The sequence below is a fragment of the Netta rufina genome (genome assembly GCF_964035555.1).
Source record: "Netta rufina genome assembly, chromosome: 6".
NCBI lineage: Eukaryota > Metazoa > Chordata > Aves > Anseriformes > Anatidae > Netta > Netta rufina.
The window spans coordinates 34,075,429-34,095,223 of record NC_140129.1 but is presented as its reverse complement, the minus strand read 5'-3'; the positions used below and the strand labels follow the sequence as shown (position 1 = coordinate 34,095,223).

Sequence of the window (19,795 nt, the reverse complement as noted above, 5' to 3'; positions counted from 1 at the left end):
TGTGTTAAGAGTACCGCTGTGTGCTGCAGGCACTGGTGCTCACTGCAGAGACACCTCCAGTAGCAATGAGTGTTCTGGCTCTTGCTGGAAACCCTGGGAGCACATTCATTTTTGTGTTCTTGAATTAGATCAAGCAAGTTTGTATTGTGTTGTGTGGATATACTGTGTTGTGCTGGTAACACTCAAATGAAGCATCTCTGATTTATTTGCTGGTGAAGAAGAGCCTTTAGAATCTGTTATGCGTTCGTGGGGTTGAATAGAATTTGCTCTTATTGACATCTTATTGTGTAAGATAGGATTTTTCGTATTTTCCATCGAGATACCTGGAATGTGGTACAAGATTAAATGATTTGCATTTCAGTGTAGTTGTATTGGTCCTGTCCTCCAGCATTGGGGCACATTAATAGTTACTGTAAAAGGAACCAGTAGTGAAGTACTTTGATCATTTTTATGTTTTGTACAATCAAGGATCTGAACTAACCCCTCCATGCTTATAGTGGCCCTCTTACATTTGTATTTGCTATTGTGTTTCCTTTCTAGGCAGCCATAGTGCTGTGTCTGGATGTAGGCTTTACAATGAGTAATTCTTATCCTGGCGAGGAGTCTTCACTTGAACAAGCCAAGAAGGTTATGACAAAATTTGTGCAGCGACAGGTATTTGTGAATTTGCAGAAGTGTAAAGGAAAAAAAAAAAAAAAGAAAAGGGGGGGCAGGGGAGGGAGAGAACCCACAATCAACCAACCAACCAAAACAAAAACCTGGTAAAAAGGGAGAGGAAACAATGACATCAGTGAAGTTATTTTTCTCATTTACTAATAATTGAAATATATGAGACATGAGCAAGAATTACTTGTTTCTCATGTAGAAGTAACAGTGCTCTTTCAGCTATACTTTTATGGGTGAGACATGGCAGTTGAATTGGCCACTTCTTTTTCAGGTTGGGGATAAAAACAGCTGTTTGTCTAAAATATTTCATCACTCATTCTTAAGATTTACCACAGTGAAGACTCACCTCAAGAAATGAGTCAACCGATTTTGTGTGTTTTATCCCAGACATGCTAATGTCAGAATGTTAGCTTAATTTTATCTAAATTAGCGATCTCCCTGTAGGATTGCATTTTGGTAGGATGGAACCAAAAGGTAAATCCACTGTACTTGCTGTTATTTTAAAATCAGCTCAGCTTGCTGTCTGTCTAACATAGATGTGTATGAATCTGTGTTCTTATATCTGTATTGAATTTTCTCTCCTTCCAGGTTTTTGCTGAGAGTAAAGATGAAGTCGCTGTAGTTTTGTTTGGCACAGATGGTACTAGGAATGGCCTTGCCAGTGAAGATCAGTATCAAAACATTACTGTACATAGGTCACTAATGCTACCAGATTTTGATTTGCTGGAAGACATTCAAACTGTGATTCAACCAGGCTCTCAACAAGCAGATTGTATCCTTTTGTTGTAGAGCACTTGAACTGACTCAGCTAAGTAGGAGACTGGAAGTCAGTGCTGTAAATTGGGTTCAGGTTTGCCTCCTCACTGTCAGTTAAACTCAGGTCCTGCATCAATCTTTTCCCTGTTTCATCAGATAAATGGGGAAGAGACAAGATTGCAAACCAGACAGGTCATATAGGAACCTCTTGCACAGTAAATGTTTGAAGAGTCTGAACTCAGAGCATTGCTTATTACCTAAAATGCATGTTTGTCAGTGCTGGGGGAGGGAACAGTGAAAACAGAATATCATTTCATAGATGGAACAATTTTGTGACATGGTTCATATTCTGAATGAGATTTTTCTTAACTTTGCTTAGTTCTGGATGCAATTATTGTGTGTATGGACTTGCTTCAGAAGGAAACGGTGTAAGTATGTAGTGTAAAGGCCTTTACAGAATTCTGAACTTCCAATTTGGAGTTGATCAGATTTCTTTTATTACAGTATTGTGTAAATATGGAAAATTTGTTTTGTTTTAAATTAACTAACCAAACAACACACTACACAACTCTGTCCTTGAAGAATTCCCAGGAGACATCTAGCTTCTCTGGATAATCTTTGATTCAATTGGGAGCTTTTCAGTAAGATTCATGAGATAACTAACGCCATTATACAAGGCACTAATGCTTCACTTAAATAGCATTGCTTTTCTTGTGATGTTTTAATAAAAACAGTAATTCAGATGTTAAAAAGTACAGAAAAGCACTACCAAATTTATAGAGGTGGTGGCAAATCTTACAAAGAAAAAAGAAAACAAAACTAGAACGGTGCCTTCAGCCTAGCAAAATAAAGGCTGTTGGAGATAATGTAACTATTTGTAAATACCCAGCATGTAGGAGATAAATGTGAGATAAACATTGTTTAAACTGGAGGAAAATGTTGGCACAAGAACAAGTGTTACAGAATTGTCAGCAAATGTACTTAGACTGTAACTATCAGCGGACTGGTGTTCCAATAGGAGTGCAGGGAAGGGCAGAGAATCTTTTTCTTAAAAAAGAGATTGAAGACTGCTGATAATACTGAATGATCTAATTGTGAATGCAGAGGACTGTACTCTGTGATGCAAGTTTGTATTTTTATGAATAAAGTTAATCTGCGTGGAAAGATGTATCAATCTAACAGTTAAAGTTGAGCCTTAAATTAAAATGATGGTATTTATAGCAGTGTAACCTTGCATACCTATGGAACAACTGCTTTTATTACCTTGTGGGTAAGTTAAGCAAACCTGTTCAATTTTCACAAGGACAGATTTACAGCTGCAAAGGAAATAACCAATAAAATCAATAAATACTCTGATGCATTTTATTAGCATCGTACCTTAATTGTTGAAAATTGGTAGAATTCCACTCACTTAGATGTAGTGATGTGCAAAGTCATAGCACAAGAGTCCTGAGTTTTGGGGGGTAAGAGTGTGCTGGGGGAATAATATGAAAGTGTAAACTTACCCTAAATGATAAGAAAAATGAAATAGCAGCTTCTTCCTAGTAGTTGTTGTTGTTGTTACAAATATATTATTATAGTTTCATTTTTTGTAAGCAAAGAATTAAAAAAGGCCTTCTAGATAATATTTCCAACATACGTAAATGTTCTTTTTTTGTATTTTAAGAGGAAAGAAATTTGAGAAGAGACACATTGAACTGTTTACAGACCTTAATAGTCCTGTCAGTGAGGATCAGCTGGAAATTATTGTTGCTAATTTGAAGAAAACAGGAACTTCACTTCAGTTTTTGTAAGTATGGATTTAGCTGTTATACAGAATGCCAGTTTAAAGGGAACTAGTTGTTCTTTTTAATGATGACCTGGTGATCATTTGGTATGTTGTTTCTATAGAGTACCAAAATGCAATATGCTTGTTATAAGTACTTAAATGAATTACATGTACCATGAATTCCAAGTCCTCTTGATCAGATTGTTTCTTTCCTTTCTGCACCAGTCTCTTATATTTAGGACTGTTGCCCTCAGACACCCTTCTCTATGAGCTTTCTTCAGTTCAATTTCTTAACAGATACTGTTTTTCAATCTGCCTTGTCTTTACTCTCTTATCCCTCCCTCTTGGTAGACATCTTTACTGAAGTATGATGCCCAGAATTGGTGCAGCACTCTAGTCAAGAGATTACCAAAGCCAAGTAGACCTGAAGTATTAATTCAGGTGTTCTGCAAGCCATGCAGCTCTTTGTACTTATAACTGCAATTAGTTAGAAAATGTGAATCTTGATGCAATTTTTGTTTTGCTAGTTTTCTTCTGAATTAGAATAATCAATTTTCTGATTACTACTCCTTGTGTTCTTAGTCTACCATTTCCAGTGAATGATGATGATGGAGGTGGAGATACAAGTGCCCGCGTACATTCTCATTTGCACCAAAATTCATTCCCAAGAAAGGGGCTAACTGAGCAGCAGAAGGAAGGAGTTGATGTGGTGACCAAATTAATGCATACTTTGGACGAAGGAGGAGGGCTAGAAGAAATTTATACTTTCAGGTAAACTTGGTTAGTCCTCTTTATCATGCTCTAAACTTACTTTATATTTTCTCCCCGGAAAGATTAAATGAGTTAAATAGCCACTTCCAGTTTCACTGAAGTTGGTGAATTTTACAACTTTGTACCTTCAGTCCCTTTCAAACAGCTTTGTCTGTAGCTCTAAAATAGATAAGAAATGCTCACAGATTTCAGTGGAAATCTGTCTTACATATCTATATTTAAAGAAGAAAACTGATTTTCCTTCATCTTCAGTGTTTGAGCATCTTTGAGGGAAGGTTTCTATAAATGAGATTTTTAAAGCATGTTTTTGAAAGAGTAGGAATTTGTGATAGGATGCATTTGCATTTAATGGTAGTCATTGTTTCTTGGTCTGAGACTTCTTGTAACTTGCTCGTTTGTCAAGCTCCCACAACTGTTTTGATTGTTGTTATTAATAATTTTATTTGTGAAGTTTTTCTCTCACCCTGCCCAACTGATCTGGTTTGTATAACAGCAGCCAATTAAACTGTTGCTTGAGCAGTAGTGTCATACTACAGGGCAGCCTGAGTCTGTAGAAAAAAGCAGGTTTTGTCATTGCATCAAAAGATTGTCTAGAAAATCAGTATCTTTCTGGGTCCATTTATCCTTTAGAATAATTCATATGCATTAAGCTATGTTGTGGCTTGCTCCCCCCCCCCCCTTTTTTTTTTTTTATTGCAGGCTCCTGCTACTTTGTAAGCTGTATTTGTGCCATGCTTTGAGGGGTAATCCAAAATCTTTGCTTAAATAGGCATTTGGCTAGTAGATGCAAGCTTTAGTTGTTTAAGAATATGTGAGGTTTTTCGATGCAGTTAAGTTGCTTATCAAGCTTTAAGAAGTCAGCCTTGCAAAGCCGTCATGATAATTTACCAGCTCAGATGCACTCTCTGTTTTCCTATATTAATTATTCCTGCTGGTGTAAAAAAAAAAAAAAAAAAAAGTATTAAGTCTTCCTTGCATGACTAATTTATTTGCGTAAAGTAAGCAAGATAATTTTCTTGTGTTGTTTTAGGGTTTGATATTCTGGCTATCAGGCAAGAGTTCCTTCTGTTGCCTCAGTTTTTTGGAGGAAGTGTAAGGAAAGCAGAGGGAAAAAACTTTTTTGAAGTACTAGTGTGCATTTACTAGTGTTCTATTGGCTGAATGGTCTTCACTAATACGGAGTGTTTTTCTTCTGTAAATACAAGAAATTAAAAGATAGAATTAATTAAGCTTAGTTGACTTTTTTTAGGCATTTGTCAGTTTCAGGTATTTGATCTTCACATCCCGACTTGAACATGTGTTGCAGTAATTTTAATAACGTAGTCACAAATTCCTTTTAAAACTCTTATATTGATGTTTCTGTTGTCTTCCTTCCCTTCCTTCCTTCCAGGGGAAAAAAAAAAAAAGGGAAATTTAATGTTTGTCATTAGAAAATCCCAATGTGTTTTTTCCTTTCATAGTGCTTCTGTTAGAATTTAAAACAAAAACCAAACAACACTGCTTATGCTAAGAAAGCTGAAAAGTAGAAGGGCAAGTGGAGCACTCTACTAATATTTTTAAGAGCTGATCTTAATTTCTGCTAGGCAAACTCTTTCAATGATGAGATGTATGTTTTGGGTTTTATCATGATGTGAAAAAGGTGAGGTCAATGCTGTTTTGCCTTGTCATACAATAAAAATGGCATTGTTTGAGCACTTTGCACTGAAATTACATAGCAAAATAGCTAATACAGTTTGCTATTCTAGTGTGCAACAATTAAGTCTGTTTGATTTGACTATAATAGAACATAAATCACTTTTATTTCCAGCTTTTAAATTTTGGACTACAGTGCTTAAATTTGAGCAATTGAATAAACACTTTTTGGTATAAATTTATTAAAGTTCCCTTTTTTATTTTTATGAACTTGCACATATGCTGTTTAGGCGAGAAATAATCAGAGTAACTTGTTTCATTCTGACTGAATGCTCTGGAAAAAATGAGTTCATTAGCACTGTATTAAAAAAAAAAAAAAGTCAAAAGTTAATTACCACACAAACAAAATCACGTTAATTGAAACTGGATTCTGTATTTTTTTCACCTCCACTGCAGAAAACATTTCACCACCTGGTGAAGCCTTTTCTAATTTAGGTTGTTCAGCTAACTACATGCCCTAATTGGGTGAGCACAGATAAATGTAAAATGCTTAATAAGCAATTGTGTAGTTTCCTCAGAAGACCTATAGTGCTGTCTTAAAGCCCTAATGTCACACCGTCATAAAGGCTCAAGATGGGAATAATCTACTGTGCCACCTCCTTTGTTCCTTCTCTTTTCTCACAACGGTTAATGACAAGATTATTCACACAGTTTATTTTATAATGCTTTGTGCAGTTTAAGTTGAAACAATTGGGCTCCTGCATCTCCCTGAAGAGAGTGTATTGTCTGCAATATTTTATTACAGTTCACCAAAGAGTTCATTTCTGTTTTCTTGATTCCATCGTTTAGAGAGAGCCTGGAGCGTCTTTCAATGTTTAAGAAAATAGAAAGAAGACCTGCACCTTGGTCCTGCCAGTTAACTATTGGTTCCAATTTGTCCATAAGGATTGTGGCCTACAAATCAGTAAGTTCTTAAAATCGTATGTTTTAGCGTACTTTAGCAAGCAGTTAGGTGCAGCTGCATTTTTATTTTTATTTTTTTTAACCTTTAAGGAAAGAGACATTAAACATCCAAAATAATAATGGTAGAGATCCTGTGTTTAGAAGTTAGTTCATCTGAAACTGTGGTTCCCACAGCAACTCTTAGCTGCACCACATTGTACACGTACGGTCAAGAACAAAAATTCATAATGTATAGAAATAGAAGTAATTGCTGTCTACACTGTGAAGCCTAATGGTGTTTAAGTTGATGAACCTGCTCTTGTGTGAAGCTTTCCATTCAGCATAAATGAAATGTCTGCAGCTCAGTGGGACTTAATTCCTCTCATGCCTAGGAGTTAAGAAAATATTTATTATGTATGTGTGTGTAAAATGGTGGGTGTAGAAGTTTTACCAGCTATTGTTCCGAGTAACATCTATTGTTAGTTCAGACTTGAAAAAAGTTTATTTTTTTCAGCTTGCTTTATACTGTTTGACAGAGCTTATGTGTCATCTGTTTCCCATGTAGTTTCTTTGGTTCCTTCACACAGTACTAGGAAGATGTGTATTTAAGCATAAAAAAGTACAAAATTCCAGTAACTGAAGAATTACTAGGTAACTGTGTAGTGTGGCAGTACTGATGAATGTTGTGAGATGGAGATTGGTTGGTTTGTTACTTGAATCCAAGACTAAGAGTTTGACCAGTATTGTAGGGTTTTAAGATGTATTTAGAAGTGGACGTATACTTGATTTTGAAAGATAGGTGTACTAGCCTTTAAAGAGCTCTCTGCTGCCTGCTTTCTTTTTATACTTATTCATAAATATGTTTGATCAGGATATTCTTGTAGACATGTACAAATCCACAGAGTCCCTTCCCAAAGGTGTTCACACACAAAATAAATGAAGCTTGTGAAGAAGCAACATGAACCAAGTGGCTAGTATGAGGTCACACAGCAGTTGAATGAGGGCTAGCAGTAGACTTTTGATGTCTACTGCCGTAATCCATTCTGTCTTTTTTTGTGTTCTGCCCAATTCTCCATTTTTATTCTTATTCATTTACTTCTCCATCAATTTCGCTTAAATAGAGAAGAAAGCAAATTTCTTTCCCTGTAGTTAGGAAACATTTGCTCATTGCAGATACATTTTTCCTTCTTTCCCTTCCCAGTCCTGTAATACAGCTTGTATCTTTTTCTGGTGTTTGGGGAAGTTACAGTAACATTTTTATGCTGTAGTATAGTAATGTGACACAAAACTTGAATAAATGGGCTTACTGAGTGTTGAGTCTTCTTTTATCATTAACATATACCTTAATATTTTGTAAAAAAGTGCACGTGTGTGTGTGTGTAGGAAGTAAAATACCTAGTGAGCAAGTTGCATGTTAGCCTGTGACTAAAAGACTTTCACAAATGACCTAGCCATGACTTTAACAAACAACCAAGGTAAGAATGCAGTCAGTATGATATAGCTTAATGTTTGACAGCTCTCATACCGATAAAACAGTGTGCTGAAAGCACTGCAGTAGCAGTCAAGGATGTATGTTTTGGCTGTCATTATTCCTCCCTTACTGGCAAAATAATGTAGCACTTGGTCTAAGAATTTTTTTTGTGTTGTAGTCAGCACTCTGTATCCAACTGAAATGTTCCCGTTCCTTTACATTCTTATATAAAGGTTACAGAAGAGAAGGTGAAGAAAATGTGGATGGTTGTAGATGCTAAAACCCTCAAAAAAGAAGATGTACAAAAAGAAACTGTTTACTGCTTGAATGATGACGACGAGACAGAGGTTCAGAAAGATGATACTATTCAAGGTATGGCTCCTTTATGTGCACCCTGGAGGCAAACCGAAGATTGTACTTTTAAATCATCTAAGTGCTTTTTAGTTGTATGGTTAGAAGTCTGTGATATTAGACTGCAAACTCTGTAAGCCATTGGAACACAGAGCTAATGAGTCTTTGCATATTCTAAAAATTCTTATTTTTCCTACTAATAGGACTAGCAGTAATAGTCCCACCATGTGGAAGTTGGAAGGGACTACAGCTTACTAAACTGTACTCTGGAAGACCATCTGAATTCTGTACTCAGTATTCATGCTACCTTTACTCTTCAAATCTTCAGTTGTACGGGTAACATGAATACTTTCATAGCACTGTTTTTGTTTCTAGATAATCTGCAGATGAGAGAGAAAACCATTGAAGTAAGGGGCAGTGTTGAAGAGTCATACCTTTACGTTTCATGAGTAGTCTGATTTGAAGTAGTATTTCTTCTGCAGAGTACTTCTTCTCTATCTTGCTGAGTAGGTTAAGTTCATGGGAAGACTAAAGGTCCCAGAAGCATTATGAAATCTACTTTTTAAAAGTGGAGTTAATCAAATGTGTATTTTCTGTGACTATATTTTGTTACTGATTTTTTTGCTATCCAGTTTACTCTTTGAGTCCCACACAAGTAGGGCAAACATTAGCTACAAAGGGCAGAACTATTCAGATAACAGTATAGAAATTGCTGTTAAAGAATAAAATAAATTGTGAAATGGAAACAAATACTGTGGTTTTTATTTAACCTCTTTGCACTTTAGCAGAGGTGTTTTGCAGTAATAGCAAATTGAAAAAAAAATCAGTGCAGTTTTTTTTTTTTTAAACAGAAATAACGGGTAGCACTCTGACTTTTTTTCTAGATTTACTAAAAGATTTGAAATGATAATATCCACTTTTAATAATGAATATTTTGAAGCCTTTGTGACTGTTCTTTGCTGATGTCCTTGAATGCCCCAGCTGGTGAATTGACTGTGGGATGCTAGTAAACAGAAGCGGTGAAGAGTCCCATGTGAACAAAAGAGACCATGAATTTCTGTGTAAATATTTTTTTTTACCTATAAAATATTTTTATAGGTAAAGAGCAGGTGATGCCTCATGGACTTCTGTGGCCATTTTGAGAATTGGCATAATTAGACAATATTTTGCATTTAGTACACATACGAAAGTATCTTTTGGTCTGCCTGCTTCTTTGCTTTTTAGTTTACAGGAAAGTTTGTTTGCGTATAGGCTTTTCATCCAGGGATTTACTTCTGTTCCTTACCTCACCTGAAGATACACCAGAGACAGTAAAATAAAATGATAATGTTACTGAGTAATATAACTTAGGGTGGGGGAATAATAAGCAGCTGGAACAGGTGATAGCTGAAAAACTAACAGGTTCCTAATTCATGCAGGTAATGCAATGTAAGGCGAGGAAAGTAAAACAGAAATATATAGAAAGGCCGCTTTTCCATGCAAGGGTATTTTGATTTTCCCTCGTGTGATGGTGTATCGCGCTTCCACTGTTAACACATTTGTTCTGTGAATTCCTTGTGGTGTCATTTCCTTTCCATAATTTGTGGTATGCTTTTTCTATTACACTTGTGCAGAGTGTTGTAGTTTATTTGCTTAAATCTATTCTGTGAGCATAACTTTGTTAGGCAAGATGTTCAGTTCCCTTATTTGCTTTCTTGCTCTCTATGAGGGCAGTTATGTTACATAAAATGATGTACAAGGGGTGCAAGTGCTGTTCATAAAGTACAAAATGTGTCTGTGGGGTGTGTGCTTTTTTTTGTTAACAGAGAAAGTAATTTCAGTGTGTGGAGTGTAGCTGTAGGGCATGCGTGCATTGTTAAAATATTCAGAGAGCTAATTTCAGTGTTAGAATGGTAGGCCCATATGCTTACCAGATGCTCCTCTCTTGTTCTCCAGGGTTTCGCTATGGGAGCGATATCATTCCTTTTTCCAAAGAAGATGAAGAGCAAATGAAATACAAAGCTGAAGCAAAATGTTTTTCTGTTTTGGGATTCAGCAGAGCTTCTCAGGTACGTTACTAAACTTCTTTTCGTTCAACTTGCTGAGTTGTTACAGACATGTGACTTCCATTTGAATTTGCTGAAGGTGTTTTATTGTACTGGGAATGGGGCATCTGCTGTCAGGTGTGACAGGAGTGACTTTACATGTATGTAGTCTTGTGAAGAAGAGACATTAATAAATATGGACATGAGGTGTTCAAGGAAAGCAAGAGCCACTGATCTCAGATCTCTACAAAGTGGCTGCAGATGTACTGTAGTCTCATTTCATCAGAGTAAATTAAATAGTGTTGACAACTCTGCAACAGAAGGTGGTCTCTCTTCTGTTCAGGTTATGCAGAAGCCTTCTCGGGCCTTGTCCAGTCGTGAGTGTGTTCTTTTTACTTTCTAACAGAAGAAACCTCTTCCTCAGTGTTACAGAAATGTTAAAGAAAGCTTGAGAGCTAACTCCATTCATTCTTGTTTCCATAAGTATTAGTTGATGAACTGTGCCTTTCTTTTTGCTTCTACTATAACAAAAATTAAGTGTAGAACTGTTCTAAGTTCTCTCTACATAAGAGAGAATTTAGATGCATCACTCAAAAACTCTCCATATCCCAATGAAATCTCTTTTTTGTGACTGTATGCACTTAGCTGTACTTCTGGTATTAATTTTGTCATCTGTTTTACCTGGAGGCTTAAAAAAAAAACCTTCCTGAAATGGGTTATATGAGGAAATACAGGAATGTGAGTGCCAATAATTTCTAGAAATTATAAGCTGCCTCTACTCTTTCTTTTCCAGGACATTGCACAGGGTGACTGAAACTTTATTCCACCTTAGAGTAAAGTTCAGCACCCAAAGCTTAAACAAAATCATAGGGTAACTCTGCCTTCTGTTCTAAAGGCTCCCAGACCTCCTGCTCTTCTTTGAAATGTCTCACTGCCTCTACAAAATAGAACGCTTGATAAAAGGCTGAGGAATCATTACCTTTTCCAAGAAGGAAAGGTGCTAATGAAATAGGAAGTATCTGTATCCCAACTGTTTTTAACTAAATATATTTCTTTAACTAAACGTATTTCTTCTCTACAGTGTAAGTGGCACAGATAACCCTGTGTATCAATACCTTGGTAGACAATTGCAGTGTGATGATCTAAAGCATATTGTTACCTGAGGAGCTAGGAAGTTACACTCAATTACTTAAAATTAGAAGCCAGCCTAAATGAGACCTGTAACCTTACTGCTCCTTGAGGACAGTCAGGATTTAAATTTAAGTAACACAGTAACTTATGTACTGAAAATAATTGATCAAGGAAACACGTCCTGCTTGAGTTTATATACCCTGAATTGGCCAGGGCAGAGAGATGTAAGGGCTGCTAAACCCTGTACCAGGAACTAAGTCTAATGTATGAAACTTTGTGTCTGAACTCAGGGTTTTAATGAGACAGGTGTTTTTTGTTTTGTTTTTATCTTTTCACATTTTCCTAGTTTACAGCTGAGCCTTATTGTCTTCATTTCGTTCTTTAAGATCTGTTTCACTGTGTGTGGTGCTTTCTCAGCTGGAGGCTTGCCTCCTATTTCAGCTTGAAGTCTGACTTTTATCGAAAAGAGAAACTGAGTTGAAAGCAGATGAGAAGTGCCATGCTCCTCTAAGTGAGCAGGCTTTTCATTTGCATGTTTTTCCACTGTTGGTTGGGAGTGTGGTAACACTTTCAGATTGCCTGTATATAATTTAGTGTAGGAATAGTGTTTTGATTCACATAAATGTGCCTCAAAGAATTAAGAAACTGTGTATTTTTCAATGCACAAAATATTGCTTTTGACAGTTCTTATGATGTGCTTCTCCTGTCTGGATTTGATAACAAACAGGAATGGAACTACATCCTAAACAGTGTGTGCTCTGGTCCTGTAACTGGGAGTATGAGTAATTAAGCCAAATAGTGGTTGCAAATACCTCAGTGGAATGAAGTTACTGAGGTGTTGATTGCAGGATTAGAATTACTTTGTACAGATAATGATATCAGGAGAATATACTACTAGAATTTACAAGTTGTGTGCTTTCCTTATGTTTTGGCTCCTGAATTTTATTGTTTGGAGTCATAATACTAACACTATCTGAATGTATGCTTGGTTTTATTTTTTTTTTTTGAACTTTGGAGAAAAGATGAGTTAACTGGAGCAGCTCCAAATGCATAATTAAAGAAGGAGTAGAACCACCTCGTATTATTTTCTTAGTTATTCATATCCCTCAGGAAAAAAAAAAAGATCAGAGGCCGCTTAAACTTTGATTTTTAATTTATAAGCAATGCTGTGTAAATCAAGAAATAATACTTGAAAATATTACAAAGGACCCATTTCTGTGGCAAACAGAAAAGGTGCAGTGATGCACATATCTGGGTATTTATCCTGAACATAAAATGCCTCAGCTTTTTAAGACAGAAGAGCAAAGAATAATTGCAGGTAGAGTAATTTGAGTTCAAGAATTGTTCTGTAATACATAAAAGTGATCTGCTCAGGTGTAAGTTGTCACTGACTTCAACAGCATTATGGTAATTTGCTACAAAATGAAACTCCAGGTAGTTTGGAGTTGGTGCAATTTGAAGAGATTTTCTTTAACAAAGAAAGTTCATTTTAACGAGCGTTTTTAGTACTGTGCGGTCTTTTGTGGCTGCTCTTCATAGAGTGGCTTGGCTTAGAAGGGACCTTTTAAAGACCATTTAGTTCCAACCCCTCCTTTTCTGCTGTTGCAGTGATTCTCCAGGTGTGTCTCAGCCTCTGCAGCTCCAGCTGTTGGAGCAATGCCCATTAATGAAACTTTTTTTTTCTTGGTCAGCCATAGAATCATTAAGGTTGGAAAAGACCTTCAAGATTATCTGGTCCGATCATCACCCTTTACTAATTAAGGATGTGACTTTCTTCAGGTCCTTTTTCCTTTATTTTTGCTAGCAAAATTTGATAGTATAGGCACAGCATAGTGTCGGTTAAGTTTAGGTGTTCTGTTAACTACTGTAGCTTTTCACACTGACTATTGAATTATTGCAGTGGTATCCAGACTTGTAACAGCTGCAAGTACTGTAGGCTTTCATTCCTGCTCATCAGTGGGAAGGACAAGGGAATGTCCTGCAGAATATGCCTGAGTATCCGTATTGAGTGAGAAATGGAGTTACGAAACGCACGCAGGGCTTTAGCTGATACGCACAGTAATTGAAGTTTATGGCTTCTCATTTGATTAATGCCTTGGTTGTTTAATAATTTAATTGGTCCAGGTGCATTAACAACATTTGTTTTAGATCAAGCTAACCCCTGACCATTTGAATCTGTAGATTCAGAGGCACTGTTACATGGGCAACCAGGTTCTCAAGGTCTTTGCGGCGAAAGATGATGAGGTAAGGTGAATTCACGTTTAACACTGAAAGCAATTTACCATGGAACAGAAAAGAATAGTAGTGGTGCTTGAGATTATTCCTTCTTTCCATGTTAATGCGACAGAAAGATTCTTAATGCAGCTTGCAGTATTGTTCCATTACCCATTAACATAAAAAGACTTTGGCTTAGACCCCACATGAATGCCATATCTACCAGTTTATCATTGTCCATGAGATATGGCATTCATTGTGCAAGGACATGGGGAATCTCATTGTATTGTTTAGATCACACCTCCAAATTATTTTAAACATAAGAAGTAAAAGCTTCACTGGAGAGCTGAGATGCCTTCCCTTTAAGGGTCTGACTGCTTGTCCTTTGTCTCATAAAATTTCGGATTTTTTCACACGTAGCGGAAAAGATGGTATGTTCAGGATCTAAAGTTTCAATGGACAAGCTACTATGTTGGGATTTGAACTTCTTTTTATTTTTTTCTTGAACATGAAAATGCTTGTGTCATTTATTGCTGAAATGGCAAGTAATTTTGACTAAGTCAGTGCCATTGAATTTGCTGTGAAAGGTGTATTTCAGCAGACTAATGAGAACTTTCATGACTACAGATTTATTTTCTTTCCAGAATGCAGCAGTTGCTTTTTCTGCCCTTGTTCATGCCTTGGATGAATTGAAAGTAGTAGCTATAGTGCGTTATGTTTATGATAGAAGATGTAACCCACAAATTGGTGTGGCTTTTCCATATATTAAGGATGCGTATGAGGTAATTTTTCACTTTTTCCTTGTTTAGAGAGCCTCCTTATTGTTACTTTGGAATGCTAATTAATGAATGATCATAATTGAACGATATGAATTGGCGGTGCTGTGTAATACCGGAGGAAACCAATGTGATTGTTGTAGTAATTTTATGAAATAATACCAAGTCTTAAGATAAGGAGGTAGTAAATAATTATACTGTCCTCTATATTAGTGATTTAAGTAATTTATATTTCATTAGTAACAATTTAATTTTGTAATCCTGGAAATCTGAGTTTGTTGGCATCTAAGAAAGGTACTTAGCAAGAAAACAATGGTAACTTGTCTGTATTACTAATTACCTTTCAGAGTACAATCCAAAGTTGTGGTAGATTCTTTCATTGTATTTAACTGCAGAATTATCTCTGGGTTGCTTGGTAGTGCAAAACTTGAATTTATAACTGGCATTTCAGGCACATCCAACTACGTTGTTGTCATTAGGTTTCTGAGTCAATGGGGAATGAGGGAAGGAGCTAACAGCATTTAGAGCTACTGATGAAATTGATATGGAGAGTCAGGAAGACAGTAGTATATCCATTTACTTGAAAAGGTTGTTTAAAAAAATGTACAAAACTTCTAGCCTTTTTCTTAAAAAAGGAACCAACAATCACATTTGAAATAATTGCTTTAAAAGTTCTGAGACCCAAAGTAACGTAGTTTGTAAGATTTTTTTTGCTGCATGTTTCCACCAATCTTTCTTACGAGACACTACTGAAAGAGCTAAATATATATATAGCATGGCTAAGCAATGACTAAGGTGGGGGTGGACAGAAGTCTTCAGGCTTTTGAAGGTTATAAACATCAAGGATGGAAAGGAATTATTTAGGGTGGTATGAACTGGAGGAGGTATTTGAATAGAGAGAAAATTAGCATGAGAATGTTAGGAAAAAATGACTTTGAAATGCAGTAAGCTGTGATAAAGCCTCCCAGAGCTCCAATGTATGGGATATTTAAAGTGTGGCTGGATGGAAATCTACATAAGAAAAAGGATTGGATGACCTCAAAGGTCTTTATTCAGCCTATAGAAAGATGAGAAGTGTAGCTATCGCTGTATTCTTGAATCATCTTTTGTTTTATGCTACTTAAAACAATGTTGCTCTATAAATATTTTGCTGAATTGCTTTGATATACCCTGATATTAGATCTTTTAATTTTTACTGTTTGTATTGCCCTGATATCCCACTTTGGGATACTTTGTATTTCTTTAGGCTCAGTTGCTTCTTGATTTTTTTTTTTCTTACTTTCTTTTTGCTCAGTGTCTCATCTATGTGCAGTTACCCTACATGGAAGATGTAAGACAATACATGTTTTCATCCCTGAAAAACAATAAAAAATTCACTCCTACAGGTAAGATAGTCCTTTCCTGCACAACTTGACAAAGTACCTCATTGCTCTTCTTTTAAGACATTCTAAAATAGCTAGGATATTTGGCCTTCCAATGAAAACATTGTCAGTATTTGGGTTTAGGAAAAAAAAAAACAGTTCTATGGAAATAAGTTATGGTGATGTCATCTTGAAGCATGAAGCCTGTAACAAAACTTCAGCAGTTTAGTTGCAGGCTGAGCAGACTTGAGGGATTTGCAGGCAGTTTTTTAAGGCTGTCTTGTTGAATGTCTTGTGGCTCAGATTTTATCTGATTTTAAGTCACACATCTGAGAGTTAGTCCTCCATAACCCTTGATCTTTGAACTCATTTGTAAGAGATGGCCAAACTGTATGGGATTTGCAGTATATGATGAGTTAGCTAGGATTAGAATAGAGGAATCAGCTCCAAACAAGCTGGTTTTGCAGCCACTTGTGTTGTGACCTATTGACGTAATGTACAAAGACAAAAAGGCTGAACTCTGTTTTCTGTGGTGTGATGTTTTTTGTGAAGCATGCACTAAATGGTGTCCAGATTCAAGGGAGGGTGTCTTTGGAGAGCCATAGAACATGCAGCCACATAAAGCTCGATTCACTGTTCTGTGAATTTTCTCAGTAATGAGCATTAATGAATGTAGTTCAAAATCCACTTCCAATTCTTTAATTTGTTGTGCGATCTACCTGCGTGTTGTGTGATCTACCAGGTAAAGCGTGCTGGGTTGTTTCTGAAATAGTTTCTGTATTCTTACTATAACTAGTAGTTTGAGAACAAATCTGAAACTTGTTTTTACCAAAACAGTTGTTGACTATTGTGAACTGAGTTACTTCACAATCCTAACTTTTAAGATTTATTTTACTCTGTTTAGTTTATCAAATCAACTGTTCTCATTTTCTAAGTGGCCTATAAACCTTCTGTTGCAAATAAAAACATCTTGAAAAGAAGACAAATGGAAGCAGGAAGGCGGCAATAAATGAGGTCTTAAATAACAACAACAAAAAACTCTTTGACTTTATGCTGTAGTCCATAAACAAAGCAGGGTTTTTATTTGTGTCCACTACCCATATTCATTCTTGGCATGTCTATATATGCAGTGTATTCTGTGACACTTAATGGTTTGGTCAGAGTCTCCCATTATGAAGTGAATCTTCATCTGCAAATTGTTTCAAGAAATGCATTCATCTGCAAGTGTATTTGATCTTTCTTTGTATGCAATCGCTGCCTTAGCGGATCAGTTATCTGCAGTCGACTCTTTGATTGATTCTATGAATTTGGTTTATGAAGATGATGATGGAGAAACTTTTGAGGACCTGTTTAAGCCCAGCAAAATCCCAAACCCTCATTTTCAGAGGTTATATCAGGTGAGATGATGAACTATATGACATTTAAAGAAACATTATTTTCTTGAAGCCTTTCACCTTTCTGTCTCTCTGATTCACCTTGGAATGATCTGCATTGTGATGCGTCCCATAAAAATGTTTTGTATTGAAGTATGGGGTAGCTGGCAATTTCCATGTTGTCTGACACATATTTTGTTCCATGTTTCCAGTAATTTCTGGTTTCCAGGAAGGAAGGGAAATTACATCTGTGCTGAGAAGTCCACAACAGCATCACTGGTACTTAGGGGTACCAGGGCTAGATAAGTTAAAACTTGCTTGGTTATCTCATCTCTGTGCTGTGTGGCAATGATCTGTGACGCAGACAAAGACTCAGACTTCAGTTTCTGCACAGAGAGAGAAATTACCTGATAGTCATGGAGGATTTTAGCTCCTCATTCTGGGTCTCATCAAATCATGAGCAGAGTCACTTCTTTATTCATTGTTTCATCTAGCGGTGGTACCAAAACAAATCAGTCTGAGGTAAACTTGAACAGTAGTAAATGGTTAACAGGGTTGACGTCTAAAGTACTCCATTTGGGTGTCTGAGTTAATGTGTTTTATGGGCAAGCAGAAGAGTTCACACTTCTTGCAGTTATCATTTCAAACTGTCTACATTCTGATTCACATTCCTTTCATATCATGAAGATTTTATTTGCAACTGTCAGGATGAGAGACTTAATTATGCTTTGGAATTCAAGTGTTCAAAAAAAAATGACACAGCAAATTCAAAAATAAGGAAAACTATGATGTAATTTATGCAGCTGCTGAAATACGTTGTATACAGGACTATGGAGATATATTGAGTGTGTGATTCCACTCTGAAAATTGACCAGAAATGGTATTATATGTTTATTACGTCTCAACAATTCAAATTTTTTTTTTCATTTCACAAGTAGAACGATGTTTTTTTTTTGTTTTGTTTGTTTGTTTGTTTGTTTGTTTTTTTGTTTTTTTTTTTTTAACAAAAAACTTACCCTAGATTCCGAAGGCCACACTGCTTCGGTATTGTCAGAAGTAACAACGAATCTGAAGGTCATACTTATGTCTCAGGAAACACATAATCCCAATGTCTTCAAATCCTACCCTGTTTGACACCTGAAGAACTCAATGTTCCCTCCAGATTCTGCCAGTCACATTGACAAGACAGTGTAAACTTAATGCAAGATCTGGTCAGCAGAAGGTTATTGCTAGGGAAGAGCTTAAAATGGATTGACCTCTGCATTACTTGTATTTTAGGAAGGATCATAAAGTTTGGTTAGTATGAAACAAATACAGTTTTGCTTGCAAATGAAACATGCAGGAGATAGTATTTCCTCCTACATAGCTAGGTACACTTTTGCACTCTTTTAATTCAGGGGATTTTGCCTCTCACTGGAAGGTGTTTTTTCAGGCCTTACATCTGTCTTTGGAAATAATATGGTATTGTCCTAATGGTTGAGTCAAGTGCTGCCAGAAGAGGGTAACCACCTCACTCACACAATTTTGTTGGGGAATAATAAGACTTTGCAAGGGTGATTGCTGCTGGTAGAAAATGTATTTACTGTTTCAATGCTGGGTAGTGTGCAGTTCTGTCCACAGTGCTTGCTGTTTACAGAGCCTTAAATTACTGGTCCTTTTAGCACTTTCTTTTACCCTCATGCAGCCCCTATGTTTTGTCATGTTTACAGTGCTGTTTATTAACCCATACAAGTTGCAGACTTGAGAAGGAAAGACTGTTCTTTCCTTTAATTTGTTGGAAATGTGTTCCAGGTTCTTACTATTTTGCTTGAGGAACAAGTGGCACTTCTTGTTTCTTAAGATTTACAAACAAAAAATATACTTCATCTTTTGAATGTAGCCGGGAAATTGATTGGGTTGAACAGGACCTATAAATTGTTTAGAAAAACAGTCCTGAAGAAAGGATGAGCTTCCCCTTCATTTCCTCTCTCTTTTGTCTCTTGAGGATGTTTGGAATTAAAACAGAAACGTCAAGTCAAATTATAACTCTGGAAGTAGTGGTAGGCATCAGAAGATGACAGAGTGGGTGGAAAGGAGTTGCTAATGCTTGCTGGGGTAGAAGATGAGGAATATCCTATATCCAGAGCTCTTATTTCTTGCTTCCAGAAAAGCCTAAACAAACTTCCTTAGCTTTCTTGGTGGTAGACTTCCAACCTTGTTATTTTAGTTGTTCCTCTTCAGTATGGGGATTTGAAGCAGATAAGACACTTGTTGAATGCAGTATGTTTTATTCATACAAACAAATGGCTTATCAGAGATTGTTCGATACTGAAACAGACCTGGGGGGGACGCTCTGTGGGGACAGTGACCTGCAGCATTTAATAGTTCGTGGGATCCAGCTGTGAAGTCCACAACTAAATGTGTCAGAACTCTTTTTAGACCGTGTGTAAGTGACTCTGTTGGTCTGGGCTAATTTGTAAGTTGTTGGACTTAAAGCAGAGCTGCAGGGGGACAGGAGGTACCTTGGAGTAAGTCTTTAAGGGCTTTCAGCAAGAAGTAATCTTATCTTCAGTTGAATGT

General features: G+C 36.5%; 1 protein-coding gene across 2 annotated transcripts in view; it reads left to right on the top strand.

Moving 5' to 3' along the window:
- Positions 1–553: 553 nt before the first annotated feature.
- The window catches only part of XRCC5 (X-ray repair cross complementing 5), a gene marked incomplete at its 3' end in the record, with an annotated part of 41,837 nt that continues 22,595 nt past the window's right edge, over positions 554–19,795 (top strand). For both annotated transcript variants that reach the window (XM_084288785.1, XM_084288784.1), the window contains exons 1-12: positions 554–654; positions 1,255–1,438; positions 1,802–1,850; positions 3,089–3,211; positions 3,773–3,961; positions 6,443–6,557; positions 8,240–8,378; positions 10,293–10,405; positions 13,694–13,756; positions 14,371–14,508; positions 15,797–15,887; positions 17,127–17,260. In XM_084288785.1, coding sequence (XP_084144911.1) covers positions 577–654; positions 1,255–1,438; positions 1,802–1,850; positions 3,089–3,211; positions 3,773–3,961; positions 6,443–6,557; positions 8,240–8,378; positions 10,293–10,405; positions 13,694–13,756; positions 14,371–14,508; positions 15,797–15,887; positions 17,127–17,260 — 1,416 coding nt within the window. In that variant the 5' untranslated portion in view covers positions 554–576. The remainder of the gene's footprint in view (positions 655–1,254; positions 1,439–1,801; positions 1,851–3,088; positions 3,212–3,772; positions 3,962–6,442; positions 6,558–8,239; positions 8,379–10,292; positions 10,406–13,693; positions 13,757–14,370; positions 14,509–15,796; positions 15,888–17,126; positions 17,261–19,795) is intronic.